The following is a 16,940-nucleotide window of genomic DNA, read 5'->3' on the forward strand; positions in this document are numbered from 1 at the left end:
GGGTTCAATGGCAGGTTGTTTGAGGTTTTGCTGCCACCTAGTGAAAGAAAAGTCACGAGAGCAGCTTCAGAGAATGGACGTCCTTGTTTTAGGCTGTTGTACTTATTAAAGTCACAGTTCAGACTATGACCTGACAGACGCTTAAACACTCGACACTTTTGTAAATACAAGCTAATAGATTTTAAGAACATCAAAACCTTAAAAACCTCATTAAAAATAATGTGCTGAGAAAAATGTGGACAAAAACCTTTTGGCCTGTTTTCCAACTTTTGTATTCAGGACCTCTTTGGCAGATACAATTACATTACATCCTTCTTTGCAATTAAAGACTCACTCAGTTTATAATCACAGGAATGGCACTCCCCATCATTATAACTGATTAATTAATGATTATCATATGATTGTTATTTATACAGTTAATGCTTATTGCTGAAGCATGATTGCCATAGAAAGTATTAAAATTGACTTTGACTTCTGTAGTGACTATATTTTAAAACATAGCCCTATATTGTCCAAAGCAGAGATTTTATCTACAGCTGCAGTATCTTATTGGGGGGCAGCCAATACGTTTAACAACATTGTCATTTCACCACCTTTTAAATAGTGAGTGGAAATTTAGTTTGAGACTGCATATTTAACTTATGACCGTTCATAAATTCTGACTTGTTTCTGCAGCCACCTGTTTTTTGTATCGAGTGAGCATGCTATTTTTTTTTTGCTGTGGTTTTGGTCTCTTCCAAATTTCAGGCCCTTTAGTTATTCTACCTTCTTCACCAAATGAGGGACACTGCCGGTTAAAGTGATGATTCTCTGTTGGTGTATCACTACAAGTGACCTTTATCACATGACATTTGTTAAATCATCAAAATCAACACTAGCCACCTTAACGCTGCTGATGGTGCTGTTGTTAGCTTGTGTTATGCGGTGGCTTTGGCTCGGTTGTTAGAGTCTTCGTCTCTCAACCGAGAGGGTTCAATCCCCAGCTCCAGCAGCAACACATCCGATGTGTCCTTGGGCAAGACACTTAACTCCAAATTGCTCCTGTATGAATGGAGTTACTTTTGATCTCACTACATAGCAACTTCTGCCATCAGTGTGTGAATGTGTAGGTGACCTGCGGTGTAAAAGCGCTTTGGTCAGAAGAGTAGAAAAGCGCTATAAGCTCAAGTCCATTTACCATATAAATCATGTGTTTTAATGCTGCAATGTTAAACCAATTTAAACAACAAAGAAAGACAGCACACTGTCTCTAAATTAGGGAATTTTTATGTAAATGAATCATATATGAGCATGTGAACCACCGTGTTGTTCTAAAAGGTCATGGCATTAACAACCCTATCGTAATCGCTGCTGTGGCTTTGGAAAACCTTAGTCAAGTCTTTCAAAATATCTACTGGTTATGACATGGGAAGTGTTGGAGCCAGGTTTATTTTACTCAGGACTAAAACAGAATATCACAGCCTAACTTTGTCTCTTGTGCTTCTTCTGACTGTTTAGGTTGTGTAATTCTAAAATGATGTTCCGTTTCTTTTGTCTGTGGTTACCTTGTGACCTATTGTTTTATTTGCAGTTTATTTGGTGAGCTTTAATAAAGTTGAAGCGCTAACACTAATTCAGAAATTCACAAGCAAAAAAGGAACAATAATGTAGCCAAGTGGAAAAACAAGGGTATAAAATACAGGTAACCTTACTGTAACCTAAACATGTCTACTTAAACTCAATGCCTGCTCTTTGTTTCTGATAGGGCTTATTGAACTTTGTGCACTCTTTTTTTATTTCACAGCTCTAGCAGGACTTTAAATATATTATTTGTCATTGTGGTTTTAGGAAAGGCTGTCAGTGGTTTTCATCTTCCACCACTTCAAACTCAAACCTGCAAGTTGAAAAGATCAAAACTTAGAATAATGCTTTAATTGAACTGAAAAAAGGTTTGGAAGATCTTTAGATATCTTGTGAGCTTGGTTCACTCTTCAGGGATCGGGTAGCCTAATCCCCTTTTTAACACGCAATATAAGTCACTGTAAAGAAGGCTACGAGCTGCGTGTGAGTAACGAAATGTTTTTTTTTTTAAAACCTGTGGCGCAAACAAAGCGTTTCCAGAATATTGTCTTTATTTGCATCCGTAATTATAACTATTTTTTAAACTATAAAGGAGGTCTAGTATGAGGTTATGTAGATTTTTTAATCATTTATCATGAAGGACAGAATGCCACTATAGGCTATTTCCACTCCATTTCATTTTACATCGGTCCATAAATTATTCTCTCTCTTCATTAAGAGGGGAAATCCGGGAGGGGGTGGGGGTTTACACAGTAGTGACAACATGTTGACGCTATGGCTCTTCCTTAAGTTTCACTTTATACAATGACATAGCCCCATTTCGGGAAATGTTGATCAGTAATTCAACAGAACTGGCTTCAGGGATCATTTGGTCAGAGACAATTTCTGACGACGCAGCAGCAGTGGTGTAATCATGACGATGAAAATACTTCCAGTCCATCTGGTTTTCCTCCTGACATTTCTGGCAGGTAAGAGAAAGAGAACGTCACTTAATGTTTGGTTTTATTGTCATCTTTTGTTAAGAAGACAGACAGTCATCTTTCCAATGCACAAACCAGTTCTAAATGGGAGGAAGAAGTAAATATAACTGATCAGATTAAGTCATTTCAACAGGGGGTATGGACCTTTAAAAACAAAACAAGGAGCTATCACCACAACAACTAGTTGTTTCTTACATAGCATTATGCATAGGAAGTTGTGGAAGAATAAATCAGATCTCATAGATTTTATCTTTAGAGTGTAAGTCGTGCATTTAGAATTTTAGTACAAGTGTGAGCCTCACAATGATTGTAGTAAAATCAAGAATGGTCCATTTTATGTTAATATAGGCTATGATTATTGATGCTTTTGTGTTTTATGTAAACACAAATGCACCTTTAGTTATTTAAGTTATAAAATACTTTGGAGAAAATGATTTGCCCCTGAATTCTACAGTAACCCAAGTAAGAGCGCCTTAAAAGTAAGATACCAAACTAAAGTATAATACCTTGCAATTGTACATAGAAAACCTGCAAATCCACCTGATAGCACTGAGGAAAAGACACAGTATGATCTCTTGATAGTTGTCCTGTCTGTCTGAATTACATTAACAGCTGTAGTTTCTTTGCTACAGTGTCACCTGCAGAAATAATCATCATAAATATTACATATATGCAAATATTACACTTGACAATATTTTACACTTTTACATGACACTAAACTGGCTCCTCTTTGTCTTCTTCCTGTAATGAAACGTCCAGTGCTGACTTGTACAAAGTTGAACCACTGTTCCTTCACACGAAAATCACAAGAAACTATTGCTCTAAAAAAATCAGGATGTGGTTAAGAAGTCAAAGTCCCAACCCTCGATATCAAGTTGTTTCACACATTAACCAGTGAGATCAACACTATCATTCAGCAGTCAGAGTCCTGACACACACAAGAAAATTTGAAGATATTACTCCGGTACTAAAATCACTCTATTGGCTCCCCATACAACACAGAATCACTTTCAAAATCCTCTTATTAGTCCATAAAGAACTTAATGGTTCTGCCCTGCTCACAGACTACCAGGGCCCTCAGGTCATCAAGTGAAGGCCTGCTAGTCGTACATCAAGTCTGGAGAGGGGGCCTTTAGTTACTGTGGTCCCTCTCTCTAGAACTACCTGCTGACCTGAGGTCCATCCCAACTGTCTCTACTTTTAAAGCTAAACTCTAAACCTATCTGTTCTCTCAAGCATACGAATAGTTACTCTTTGTGTATGTGTGGGTATGTGCAGATTGAAAGAACATTTTCACATGTTCATTCCACAGCAGAAAAAAAAAAACTTGTCCTACTTCCTCTAATGTGCCTCCCAAAGTTGTGCATTATTAGCTTCAACTATTTTGCCCAAACCTTTAAAAAAAGGAACATGACCTTTTGAAAAATAAATCTTATTTCAAGTAGTTCAGCCAAAAAGTGACAAATCATCCAGCCTCTGGATTCTTGCTGTCACCAAACAATTCATGTTATATTTTTGCACATTGAAATAAACTGAAATCTGTGAAACCGGCAGGTATGTTTCCCTGTGGAACCAATGAGATAGGTGTGAAGTCAGGTGAGATGGTGGTGCTGCAGTGTAATACAGAGAAGTTTTGCAGAGTTATTGAATTTAAACACTTTCTACCTCTTATTCACAGGTGTGTTTTCATTGAGACACACAGCGGTTCATATCAAGGCAGGCGAGATGGTGGCCCTGTTGTGCCCACATCATAAAGGGTCTAATGATGCTGAGCTGATCTGGACCAGTCACACTGCCCAGGAGACTCTTCTGATCAGCAGCATTTCATCTGCAGAGCAGAGGCAGATGGGTCTGCTGGTTCATGGGAGGAATCTTGTGATTCTCGGTGCGTCTGTAAACCATCAGGGGAAATACTCATGCTCTCAGGGGTAAGATATATAAATAATATAAATAATGATACAGCATTCATTTTTTTTCATGAGGCCCTCAGCTCTATGTTTAATGTGATAGCTTTCATTTTCCTAGTTATACTAGTATATCCTACAGAACGCTTTTTACTTCTGTATGGCATAAAAAAAGAGTGCAATACGACAATAGCGTCATTTTCATGTGTATTTTTTAACCAGTCTTCCAGAAAAGCTTCAGAGATCAAATAGTTTTGCGTTTCGGTGCTATGTAGATGTCTGCAGTTGACAACTGTTCTCCTTAAAACCTCCATCTTTAGTGTTCAGAGTCAGTGGTGACTGAAAAGCAGAATTTGGATGTAGCCTCCAGGTCTGAAAAGTGAAGCAAATGCAGAATCTCCTTAAAACTACCTTTTTTCTAATGGCCAGCCGGGGGGGGGGGGCGGCGTCTTTTGGTCTCAAATTAATTTCTGCTCATCTCAAATTCTGTAAACTATGTTCACGTTAACAGTGATTGAAGATACGGCAGGTTTTGCTTCACGCTCTTACTTTGGGTTCAAAAACATTGCACCATATAAACTTCTCAGTTAGAGTACAGGTGTGGTAATACATACTCTTTCCAGCCACAACCCTCTCGTCAGAAAAACGGTCACTACTTCATCCAAATAATCAAGATGGAGCAGGCGAATGCAAAAAAACTCAAGGCCAAAAAAGGGTAGTCCAAAACCAAATCTGTGAAGTCCATTCATTTAAAACACTGTATAGAATTAGTTTGAATGTAAAAATCAACCCTTTCAATATTATTTTCTTCTTTGATGACATGACAGGAATGCCAGCAGTGAGTTCATGCTGACAGTTTACACAGAGCAGAGCAGAGAGTATGAAGAGCAGACCACGTACTCAACAACATGTTTCACACAAGAGTACTGCATGTTGAATTGCCCTGATGTAAATATCCCTGATGTAAATACACCAAACATGACCACCAACGACATCATGTGGCACAAGGTATTTAAAGACGGCAGATGTTATAAGATTAAATTGTAATCGTGGAGGTGGTGGTATATTGTGTCTTCTGTTGGGCTCTTCTGACTTCAAGATTTAAACTATTTGTTTCAAGTATTGTTTTATTCATCTCTAATTAGTTTATCTACATTTTCCACCCTGTAGAAAGGAGAGTCATTTCCAATCGACGGTTACTTTTCAAGTGTGGAAAAGAATAACCATGGCATCTACACCTGTACTAGATCCTACCTGTACGATCAGCAATCATATAACAGGACCTTTGCAGTGATCCTTGACGTCAAACCCAGTAAGAAAAAAAAATATCTTCCTTGACAGTTTTATCAACATACAAATCGACATGCTGAAAAAAAGATTTTATGAAGTTTTCCCCTGTTTGCACAGAAATAATTCAGAAATCTCCTACGATCAATTCCCCCCTCCAGGATGATGTATTTCATGTAGATTTGGGTGAGTTTCAATGTCATAAAGTGTGTACTCTAACAGGTGTTTACCTCCTTTTTAAATGTTGACCTTTAAATCAATCTTGTGTTGAACTCCTTTCTTAGGCTCACCTGCGGTCATTTCTTGTATAGCCGTGGCATTTTCGGACTCAGATTCTCTGCACTGGTTGAGCGGAAACTCGATGTTGAAAAAAAATGAAAGCTTAACAGTTTTCTACAATGAAACGAGGTAAATCAGTCACACAATTGTTTCTGCTCTGATAATGAGTTTCATGTATCTAACAGTAGTTGGGAATTAAGCCACACCTGAGTCCAGTGTACAGGTGGAAAAAAAAAGTTTCCACTTGATGGGATACCATGTAAATGTCCGACTATAGCTGTTGGAAAGTACTGTGGGTTCAACTGAGTTTAAAAGGCACAAATAAGACAGAACCTCCAATGGACAGTGTATTACATACTTCAGATGTGCAGAGCAGCAGTCTTAGATTTACACGTCAGGGTTGGTGACCTTCTTCAGTCTTTTTCAGTCAGAAATATGACATCAGGAGACATTGTAGTTGACATTTCTTCCCTTCACAAATACAACAGCATCACAACCAGGTCTGGAAGTGCCAACGTTACACAAAAACACACAACACATTCATAAATGTATCTTCTACCCATTCCAGAGAAAACATTGATGGTGAAATACACATTACAGCATCTCTAGTCATCAAGATGGTAACTGAGGAGGATCTATCAAAACATTACACCTGTAAACTGGATTCTGACGACACACCCTCATCCGTCATCATCACACTGGCCCAAAAAGGTAATCAAGAGTGATGTATCTTTTTTTTATTTTGTTAAATAATCTTTAACAAAGAGGAGCTTATATCTAACAAGTATTTCCAACATTGCCTACTCTAAAAAATATGTGTAATGCTTTGTCAACCAACTAGTCTATTAACCAACTAGTTTTACCCTGAATCTGATATTAGATTTTATTTACATGTTCATTAATACACCATTAAGTTTGTGTTTGAATGACTATCAATAAACTCATTTTCTACATTGTTTCCCCTCAGCTCGCCCCTCTTACATTTCCTTGGCTGTTGGCAGTGTCTGCATTATAGTGGTGATGCTTTTGACTACAGCTGTCTACGTAAAGTTCAAAATTCACATCACTCTTTTCCTGCGAGATGCTCTTGGCTGCCTCAGCAGCGCCTCAGGTATATGTTTATGAGAGCTATAAGGTATGAGAGCTATTGGACTGCAGACAGTGTGATAGCAGTGACAAAGCTGTCGTTTGTTGTTGTTTGTTTAGATGGACAAAGCTATGACGCCTTTTTGATGTGTTATAAGAGCGACACGGATGGACTGAGTGAAGACGACAGAGAATGTCTGAAGAGTGTTTTGGAGGAGAGATTTGGTTACAATCTCTGTCTGTATGACCGTGACATCTTACCAGGGAAAGGTATGTGTTTATGATGTACTTTGATGAAAAACAAACTAAGACTCTTCATAATCATGTATTTATTATATATATACTTATTTATTCATATTCATATGAACTCTGCCTGGTTTCAGCTGTAGCAGAAGCTGTGTTGGACTGTATAGAGCAGAGCCGGGCGGTGGTTCTGGTTCCCACCTCTTTAGATCCTGGTCTAGGATCTGGTCTGCTGAGTGTCATCCATTCAGCCCTTGTTGAGAAAAAGACTCGCTTAGTTTTCATCAAAACTGAGTCAACCGAAGTGTCAAAGTCAGGTTCAGTACCGGAGGCATTACAGCTTCTAAGTGAGGCTGGAAACTGTGTCACCTGGAAAGGAAAACGTTCCCTGATGCCCTCCTCCTCCTTCTTCTGGAATAAGCTACGCTATCACCTACCTGCTCCGCAACATGTGCCAAAAATAAGGCTTTTAACTCAGACTGTCTAAGGCAGTGTGTTCACACATGTTCTCCTGAAATGTTCAGACAGCCTGCTTGTTCACACATACAAGTTTTGTATGAACTTGAAACATGTTTTTTATAACTGTATTAATCAGTAATTGTTTTTCAATAAAAGCAGCAAGGATATAGACGAGAATGAGATTGCCTTTTAGCCAATTTCAGCTTTTGTTTTGATTTGCTATCACAATCATGCATATTTCATGCATACAGCAAAAAGGCCTCTAGTTAAACAACTGTATGCTTCCTGTCGCACTGACGCACAAAGTCACTGAGCAGAAAATGTTCATGTTATAAAATAATCAGGTAGTTTGTGGACACCTTGCCAAATCAAAATGCAATTGAACATTGAACATAAACTTGTCCGGTCATTACATACTCGACTCTCAATGAAAAGTAAAAAGTTGCTTAATGTCTGACTCCTTTTTTTCTTCTGACTATCTAATACTGAAAGCAAATACAAACTGTTTTCACAAGAGTTCCATGTAGAGATCAATAACATGCTGGTTTCCTCGTTAAGGGAAAAACTCAAAGCTGGGCTAAACATCTGACCTGCCTCTGCCTGAAGGTCTGTTGTGGAGAAATTGTACCTACAGTTTATAAAAGTCTAAAACAAATAACTGTGTGAATACAAGCTTCTTAAACTGGAAAATGTATATTAACTCTGTCCCTCAGGGATTTCTTTGTCTTTTTTTATTAGATAAAAACTAATAAGGCATCTCCCACACCAACTAAATAATTTAGTGGTATACACAACACTTAAGAGCAGCTCTTCTGCTCTACACATAGGAAGTGGAAAACACAATCAAGTCTTTAAGAGCAGGTTCTAGTGAAATCACAAAACAAACAAAACCATACAGGAAACCAAGAGAGACTGAAACATCGACATGCCCTATGGTGATGTTCACACATGAAGCGATACTGCCTCAAAGACGAGATGGAAACATTAACGTTGATGAGAAATACCAGGAACCCCAGATGTGGTTATTCATGAAAAAGTGTAGCAGTAAAAAAAGAAGACTGGTTCTTTCAGCATCGTGACCAAAGTCATCTACAGATTTGGAGACGAGATGCAAACTGGATACTTTCTTAGCTTATTAATCTTTCCCAATTTTTTTGAGGCATGCTGCGTGGGAAACCATCAAAACAAATGGAAAGGTATATTACATTTAAATACAAACTTTGTTTCAGTATCACAGTTGAAAAATTCTGCTTTCTAATACAGTATGTGCATGTGTTTTAAAGGAAACGTGTCATTAACACTTGTGTCTCAGACCTTCTTTTGACTGAGAGAAACAGAAACATGTCTCTGAGTATCAGCCTCTGAACTCATCAACTATCTTTAGTTCCCCAACAGAATACTACACATCATCTCTACAGAGCAGTGGAGGGGGAAATCTTTATGATGCCTTGTATTAGGCATGCAGATCTGGTGTGGTCCAGGATTGGACAAGGCAGAGAGGGAAATAAAGGCTCATCCATTCCCTGTGGGAGGGAGTTCCTAGCAGAAGATAAACATTCTGGAAATTACTCCTGCCTCACAGGGTAAATAAACACCCATCATTATCACTGCTCTATTAAATGTGACTAAATTCATACTTCTGAGCACCTGCTGTTTATGGCTTCAAAATAAGATATGTTAACAATATGTATTTTCTCTTGGATATTGCTCTCAACATATATAGAGCCATTTTTCTCTGAACTCATGATTGGGTGGGATGTGGGTTTAAAAATATCATAACACTGTGTTCCAGGTTTGTAAATGGTATGCCTTTAACTTAGTGGACTCAACGAAGTGTCATTATTTCACAGTGTCTCATTTGATCTGCAACTGAAAATGTGGTGATTTTAGAGAAAATTAACATCTTCTAACTCTCTAAAGCTCTGTTAAAATTACACTAGCAAACAAACTACAATATGACAACAGCTAATGTTAGCATTTAGCCACTTCTCTGTAAACTATGCTGTTCTCTAGTTTGGTTTGACAACATTAAGAGAGGAAAGGCAAACTTTCCTAGCTAACCGTGATGTTAGTGTTAAGAAGGGTTCAAAGTTGAGGTACTATCACCATGGGGGCATCGGGTCAGGATGCAGGAATCCAACAAGTCTTGAATTTAGGTAACAGGTTTATTTCGTAAAATTAGGTCAATCTTGAGGGTAACAGAAGACACACATGGGATTGCACATCCATGCATCGCTGAACTGCCGCCCCATGTGAGAATGAAAAGATGAGTGTAAAGGAGTGCCGTCTTAAATAAGGAGTAGGCAGGTGAATTCAATCTAATTAGTGACAGAGTGCAAACAACAACCAATCAAGGGGGAGAGGAGGGAGTGAGAAACCAGGAAGTGTATTAAAGGAGGTGCAGTAGGAAAAGAGAGGACGTGAAATGAAACAAATAGTGATCTTTATGACAGTTAGCGAGCTAATTGTATTATGCTAGCTTAAAAAAAAGCGTTCCACAAATTGTTAAAGTGTAATTTAAGTTGAGGTTCAACTTGAAATTTCCCTGATGCTCCTCTGCATGTTTACTATCATTGTATTTTCAGTTGCTGATCAACATGGAGGGGTGAAATGATAAAACTGGGTTGAATGACCTGGGTTAATACATTTTAGGAACTTCAAACTGTATAACAATATTACTGCATAAAAGCATGTGAGCTTGCCACTCAGGGTCGGAGAAAATGGTTGCCATACATATTGAGAAACATTGCAGAATGGTAGGCCTACCATACACCACCTTCGATATGGTGCATACATCTAGACATTTGAATGATTTTCTTTCAATTTTAGGGTCTCCTGTAGCTGTTACTCTTGTCTACACACTTGGTATTAAAGATCCCAATATGTCTGCAACTTTGAAAAATACTGACTTGATTTACACAATACTCCTATGACATAAAGTATTTATGGTGTTTCTGTAATGCATGTGAGCTGCTGATAAGTGTAACGGTGTACGCTGTCAAGTGGCAGCAAACAGTTCTTCCATCTACAGGTGTTGAAGAACAACAGCCTTGGATGCGTCAATCCGGAGGAGAATAGTGTTTTGCTGCTTGTTGGAGCAGGTTCGAAGATCCACTGCCCAGGTTTCAACTGTAGTGATGACACAGATGCTGTTTGGTACAAGGTAAGCTGGCTACAAACATGAGCAGCTTCATCTCTCAGTCTCACATTGGAAACATGAATCACAGTACAAAAACTATCTGTGCTTTCTTACAGGGTAACAAAAAAGTGTCTGAACAGCGGAGAGCCTCTTGTCAGAAAAATGGGGTGTTACATCTCTGCCAAGTCAAAGTACAAGATGAAGGTGTATATTTCTGTGACAGACAGATAATTGAGCAAGGAGTCAAATGGACGTTCAGGAGGGCTGTTACAGCCACAGCCGTACGTAAGTTATGTGCTTGTGTGTGTGTGTGTGTGTGTGTGTGTGTGTGTGTGTGTGTGTGTGTGTGTGTGTGTTGGGAAAGCTAGGACTATATAATACACACACACGAAAACACACAATATCATATTTGTAGTTTTTCTCTACCAATTCTGTTATTTTCTATTTTGCACATGAATAGCACACAAGTGTTGTTGCATTTCACCGTGCATCAAAAAGAGCAACAGTGGGTTGGTTGGTAGTCCAGACTGGTAAATCTCGATACTAGCATACCATACGTGCAGATCAAAATTTCCAGCAAAATATTTCTACGGCCATAGCAGTTTGTGGGGCACAATATTCTTTTTTTTAATTAACGACTGCCAGATAATGTATTATAATTAATTTGGGGATCCTCTACAGTGTCTTAGAGGATAGGGTGGATTGTTGCGGAACTTTTGTGTTGACTTATTGCTAATTTGTAAGTGTAAGCGTGGTAACACACTCATGTAGAATGTGGCCTTATTCAGAATGCATAATTGGGTTTCATGATGGCCCAGAAAGGTAAATTGGGCTGTGGCCTGCTTTTGTTTGCATTTGGGTCAAAAACACTTAAGAGAGCTGCTTGCGTGGCTGTAGGCTATGATGTTCTCATCTGAGTGCTCAGCACAGTGAAGTGCTCGTGTCATTTCCACTGTCCTACAGAAGCAGTTATTTTCAAGCCCAGTACCTACATGGTGTAAGTAGCAAATGTATTTGCAGCCATCTGTTCCCATGGCCATCTTGTACCACAGCTCTGGCACATTGCTTTACCTACTAAGACCTGGTCTAAGTTCAATGCTGGATATTCCCTCTGCTTTTTTAACATGAAAACACTGCGCTTCCTCCATAGCAGTTGCTTTGCTGATTTAATGGTTTCTCCATAAATATTCCGGTTATTGTGCTTAACTTCTGTTATTTAACTATACACTATACATCCTGTAAGTTTTAGTCTTGTAGCATAACGCCCATCAGTCACCACTTATAGCTGAGGGTGTTATAGAAAGCTCTTTGTGGTTGTCAATGAAATCTCTGTTTTTGCATGTCAAATAAGTTGATAGGAAACTTCGTCAGTGCATGGGATTTTTTAAGTGCTAATACTTCAGAGTTGAAATGTCAAACGGCCTCAGCATATATGCTGTTCCTGAGGCTAGACGCCCTAATCCATTTCTTTGTTTGACTTGTTTGAATCAAAATATTTCCAGTCTTCGATGCTGATCTTGGCAGTTGCATGAAGCCATTGGATTTTTTCCCCTTTGATTGAGTGTCTTAATCTTCTCATCTGATGAAGTGTAGTTGTTTTTTAGCCATGTGTTGAAGTAGAGCTCACATGTAATCTTTATAGTAAACTATAAAGATGATCATACAGAAATGTGTGTGTCCCCGAACAGCTCATAAAAAACCAAGAGACCCACCCAGGATCATGTATCCTGACGGCAACATGACAGAAGAAGCAGAGCTCGGTAAGTGTATCCAGATGTTCTGTGATTTAATCCCACAACTATCAGAGGTAATAAATCATTTGATTAGTTTAGTAAACTGCTTTATCAGAGCTGTTACATACTCAACGTTTAGCTGAAGGTAATATGTAACATATATCAAACAGCTCTAAAAAAAAAACATTCAAGGGTCTCATCTAAGCTTTAAAAGATCACCTATAAATCTTATACAAATTGATATGAAAATAAGTGATTGAAATATAAATGTGTAGTTTTTGAGGACATTTTTGGTCATGTTATTTCACTAAGAGAATGTTTTTCCGTTCTTGTTTTAGGTCAGTCTCACATGCTGACATGTAAGGTATATTTTCCTTTTGAGCATACGTTTTCACGAGAGGTTCGGTGGTACATGCATGACGGTGGGAACATGGAGCGCGTGACTTTACTACACATGGAGGAGCAACAGTGAGTTTTTAAAATCGTTTGATTGCTTTTGCCAGGAGATCTCTGTATTTCATAATGCATGTGCAATGTTCATTTTTTAGACTTCTGTAAAATCTATAAAATGTAAACATGATGATTCAGCTTGGCTTTCATGGTAAGGTTTTTATTCTGGTGCAAGGGAGCTAAAAATTCTTTCCTCATTCAGACAGGAGAGGGTGATTTTTGAAGAATACAAATTGACACGAAGATCCATTATAAAAGAAGTGACTCCACAGCACTTGAACAACACATACACCTGCATCGCCACTAATTCTGTCGGAAACAGCAGCATCACTATCAAGCTGAAGAAGAAAATTAAAGGTACTGTGGTTTTTTAATAATATTTATAATGAAACTTATTTTTAGTACAAACCAAAACACCATAATTGAATGATATTACAGAGCCCTGGAACCTCTCTATTCGTTTGTTTATTAATTCACAAGGGGTGTTCTCATGTCAAGTGATGTTACAACCAATCACAGCAACAAAACATGTGACAGAGTAGTTAGCTGCTAGGCTAGGTAGCTTGATCTGACGTCAAATTTATTTGGCTTTCAGCTCAACATCATGCAAAGACTCGTGGAATTTAAAGATTGTGTAGCCAAAATGTATCCTTTTTATTTAACATGGACGAACTTCATTTTGTTTTATAACACTGTGATAGACTCTGACAGGCAATGTTAGAAACTCACATGAGAGCAAAGTGGTAGAGGTGGAGTCTCAGAAGAAGCTAAAGAGTGTTATAACTGACTGAAATTCCTCAGGGGGAGACAGACAATGCTCAGAATTGCTAGCAAAGGTTGCTCAATTTCCTCTTTGTCTCTAAGTAAGAAACTGATAATCATTTTGAAATATAAAGTGTACACGTTGATCATGAAAAAGGATAACTTCTTTTTTTTTTTAATCAAATTTTGTTTTCCCTGCCCTCAAATGATCTACTGCTGCTTCAGTAACAAAATACAATCTGATGAGTTATGCATGTGTTTCAGTTCAATGGCCGTCACTGGTTGGATATCCCATTGCATCACTGCTGCTTGTAGGTGGGCTGGGAATCATTTTGCATGTGAAATGGCTGGAGCTACAGCTTATCTACAGATCCCACTTACAAAGTGGAAAACATGACGGAGGTCTGAATACAGAAAACACACACACACACACACACACACACACACACACACACGCAATACAGAGTAGAAACTCACATGTATACATAAGTACACTGGCATCCTGGCTGCAGCAGCTGCATGTCATCACAGGATGTGGCTTCCCCTCATACATATAAAAACCACTACTGCAGCATGTAGATTCAAACTTATTTCAAGGCATTCAAACCTACAAACCCTAATAAAGTAAGGCAATCCCCTCCAACACATTACAGTCAAAAATTAAAATAAAACATCAGGATAAATTATGGTATCTTTAAATGGTCTAAATCAAGTGTAGGCCTATGTGCTCGAAATTTGAAGGTAGCACACGATACGAAACTGCACAAATGGTGCCAATCAAAATTGACACTTTCACTTCTTGTATGTATAAAGTTCTGTTTTTGTTTTTCACATCCGATCACCATCAAACAGAGGAGAAAGAGTTTGATGTGTTTCTGTCGTTCGTGTGGAGTGATTCATCAACAGAGACTGAGGGAGTTTTGACCCTTTCCTCCCAATCAGGGCCGGACACTGACGAGGAAGGTGGGTCAAAATGTTCAGTACGTGATATCTGCAACTGAATTTAGCTGTAATTTCATTACACTGGTAAACTCAAATAATCACCGCTTTTATTTACAGTATGTTTATCCAGCTTTGACCTATTGAACTCAGAGGGAAAAGTCACCCACGAACCACTAGAAGTGCTGTTTCCCCAGGTGTTAGAGGAGCAGTGGGGGTATCGACTCTGTCTTCTGGAGAGAGATGTTCTGCCTGGAGGAGGTGAGAGGATCAACTCTCTCTCTTTCTCTCTCTTTATTTGTGTACATTTACCTCATATATTTATGGTAGTTTCTGGTTTTTATTGCAGCATACACAAATGATGTGGTCTTTGCAATACAGAGAAGCAGAATGCTCATCTGTTTTGTGTCAGCTGACTATCTCTCCAACAGTAATGCTGTGTTTGTACTGGAATCAGGAGTCCAGGTGGGTGTTCACTCTGAGAGTGGGGATGACTAATGCTGCATATCGGAGTAACCTTAACTAAGAGTGTCCGACTTGTAAATAACACGGAAATCAACATCTCCTTTGCGTGTAAAAAAAAAAAAAAAAAAAAAAAAAAAAAAAGCTTTGAATATTTATTTTTAAATTTATTAGATCTGTATGTAATTTATACTTAAAAAACACTAACTCCTATTATTTTTAATTAAACAACCAGGACACATAAACTCATTAACATTACTTCAAGAGAAGATATTCAAGATCTTTGTTCATTGTTTTCACACCTCCTCAAAACCCGTTTAAGAAGATACTGAATGTTTATTTTTTGGCTTTTTATGCCTTTATTGGAGAGAAAGGATAGTGGATAGAGTCAGAAATCAGGGAGAGAGAGAGTGGAGAATCATGACATGCAGGAAATGAGCCACAGGTCAGATTCGAACCCGGCCCACCTGCCTAGAGGACCACAGCCTCTGTATTATTTCCTTTCATGCCAAACTGTTCCCTTTAACTTACATGTAAGCATCAGTAGTGTACGGCACACATTTAATATTGTGAAGAAATACACCATACATTGGATTCACTACTTTTATTTTTTTGTCTTTCTGTCTGTCGTTTTGATTTCCAGCTAGATAAACCATGTATATGATTCTCAAAAAACCTCATGGTTTCATTTGATCTCATCACTGACATAAACTGAAACCAGTAGCTCAATGGGGGAGGGGGAAGGGAAATTTGTTAAAAATCAAAAATATGGTTTCCTGATTCAGTACAAGGTCCATTTTCTATGAAGTGGTTAAGTTTGGAATTGACTCAACTTTTAAAATTAATTATTTTTCTACATCATTTTCACTTTGAATAACACAATGCGTCAGTCACACACTACTTTCTCTGTATCTTTAGGCTTTGCTTCAAAATTCAAGCCCTAAACTTCTGCTAATATGGGCCAATGGAGGGTCAGCAGCCCTCTTACAGCCGGACCCCCCGCTGCCTGTCCTGGTCCAAAGGGCCTTGAAGGTGCTCCCCAGTCTGGACTGGACCTCAGGCAAACCTGCCAGAGCTTCCAACAACTTCTGGAAGTCTTTGAGGAAGGCCATGCCTGATCACAGAGAGTGAAGAAAATCTGGACTGATGACCAATAACTAATCATTTTTATATAACATGATGTAACATAATGTTTACTTTACAGGGCAGCTTTTGGACTGAAACTGTTATGTAGCAAGTGTGAGACTTGAAGGAAAATTGATGATGATCGTTGATAGTAATCATGTTTCATCAATAAATGTATGGAAAAAGTGAGTCACCCTGGACCATGCGTATGGTCTAGCAGAGGGGAATGTACTCTGAGCTTAACTTTCCATCTACAATGAGAGGACAGAGATACTGAGTTTAAGACATGGAGGATTTGGACATTTACAAACAAGGCATTTAACGTGATCAATTCTATTGATGATTAAAATGTAAAAATGATCCCTTATATTGCTGATTAATGTTAACTGCATACTACATGTTGATATGTTGATGTAAGAGCTGTTCAGTAATGAAAAGTGTAAATTGGTGTAAATTTGACATTAAAAAAATAAAGTCATTTATTTGTGGCTCAACACATGATCTTTAGTTTAAAGGCCAAGGCTAACTCAAT

General features: G+C 38.3%; 2 protein-coding genes across 2 annotated transcripts; both read left to right on the plus strand.

Annotated features, from left to right (window-relative positions):
• Window positions 1-2,318: 2,318 nt before the first annotated feature.
• On the plus strand, window positions 2,319-8,249 carry LOC109987046 (interleukin-18 receptor 1-like). The gene is made up of 10 exons (XM_020637993.3): window positions 2,319-2,528; window positions 4,219-4,468; window positions 5,272-5,452; window positions 5,615-5,756; window positions 5,852-5,917; window positions 6,016-6,139; window positions 6,579-6,721; window positions 6,978-7,121; window positions 7,217-7,366; window positions 7,480-8,249. The coding sequence occupies exons 1-10, from the start codon at window positions 2,474-2,476 to the stop codon at window positions 7,824-7,826; spliced, it is 1,602 nt and encodes a 533-aa protein (XP_020493649.1). The 5' UTR covers window positions 2,319-2,473; the 3' UTR covers window positions 7,827-8,249.
• A 450-nt stretch (window positions 8,250-8,699) lies between these two features.
• LOC109986982 (interleukin-18 receptor accessory protein-like) lies at window positions 8,700-16,902 on the plus strand. Its single transcript, XM_020637872.3, has 12 exons — window positions 8,700-8,994; window positions 9,183-9,381; window positions 10,802-10,961; window positions 11,054-11,222; window positions 12,626-12,697; window positions 13,009-13,138; window positions 13,323-13,477; window positions 14,147-14,284; window positions 14,735-14,845; window positions 14,942-15,082; window positions 15,171-15,286; window positions 16,202-16,902. Exons 1-12 carry the CDS (start codon window positions 8,907-8,909, stop codon window positions 16,412-16,414), a joined length of 1,692 nt encoding a protein of 563 aa, XP_020493528.3. The 5' UTR covers window positions 8,700-8,906; the 3' UTR covers window positions 16,415-16,902.
• Window positions 16,903-16,940: the final 38 nt, after the last annotated feature.

This window comes from Labrus bergylta, chromosome 3 (assembly GCF_963930695.1).
Source record: "Labrus bergylta chromosome 3, fLabBer1.1, whole genome shotgun sequence".
Taxonomy (NCBI): domain Eukaryota; kingdom Metazoa; phylum Chordata; class Actinopteri; order Labriformes; family Labridae; genus Labrus; species Labrus bergylta.

Excerpts from the sequence above, each read along its gene's own strand:
- LOC109987046 (XM_020637993.3), top strand. The coding sequence starts at position 2,474 with ATGACGATGAAAATACTTCCAGTCCATCTGGTTTTCCTCCTGACATTT. Across the intron at positions 2,529-4,218 it reads CCTCCTGACATTTCTGGCAG|GTGTGTTTTCATTGAGACAC; the intron begins GTAAGAGAAAGA and ends TCTTATTCACAG. Across the intron at positions 7,367-7,479 it reads TGACATCTTACCAGGGAAAG|CTGTAGCAGAAGCTGTGTTG; the intron begins GTATGTGTTTAT and ends GCCTGGTTTCAG.
- LOC109986982 (XM_020637872.3), top strand. The coding sequence starts at position 8,907 with ATGCAAACTGGATACTTTCTTAGCTTATTAATCTTTCCCAATTTTTTT. Across the intron at positions 8,995-9,182 it reads CCATCAAAACAAATGGAAAG|TTCCCCAACAGAATACTACA; the intron begins GTATATTACATT and ends AACTATCTTTAG. Across the intron at positions 14,285-14,734 it reads AAGTGGAAAACATGACGGAG|AGGAGAAAGAGTTTGATGTG; the intron begins GTCTGAATACAG and ends ACCATCAAACAG.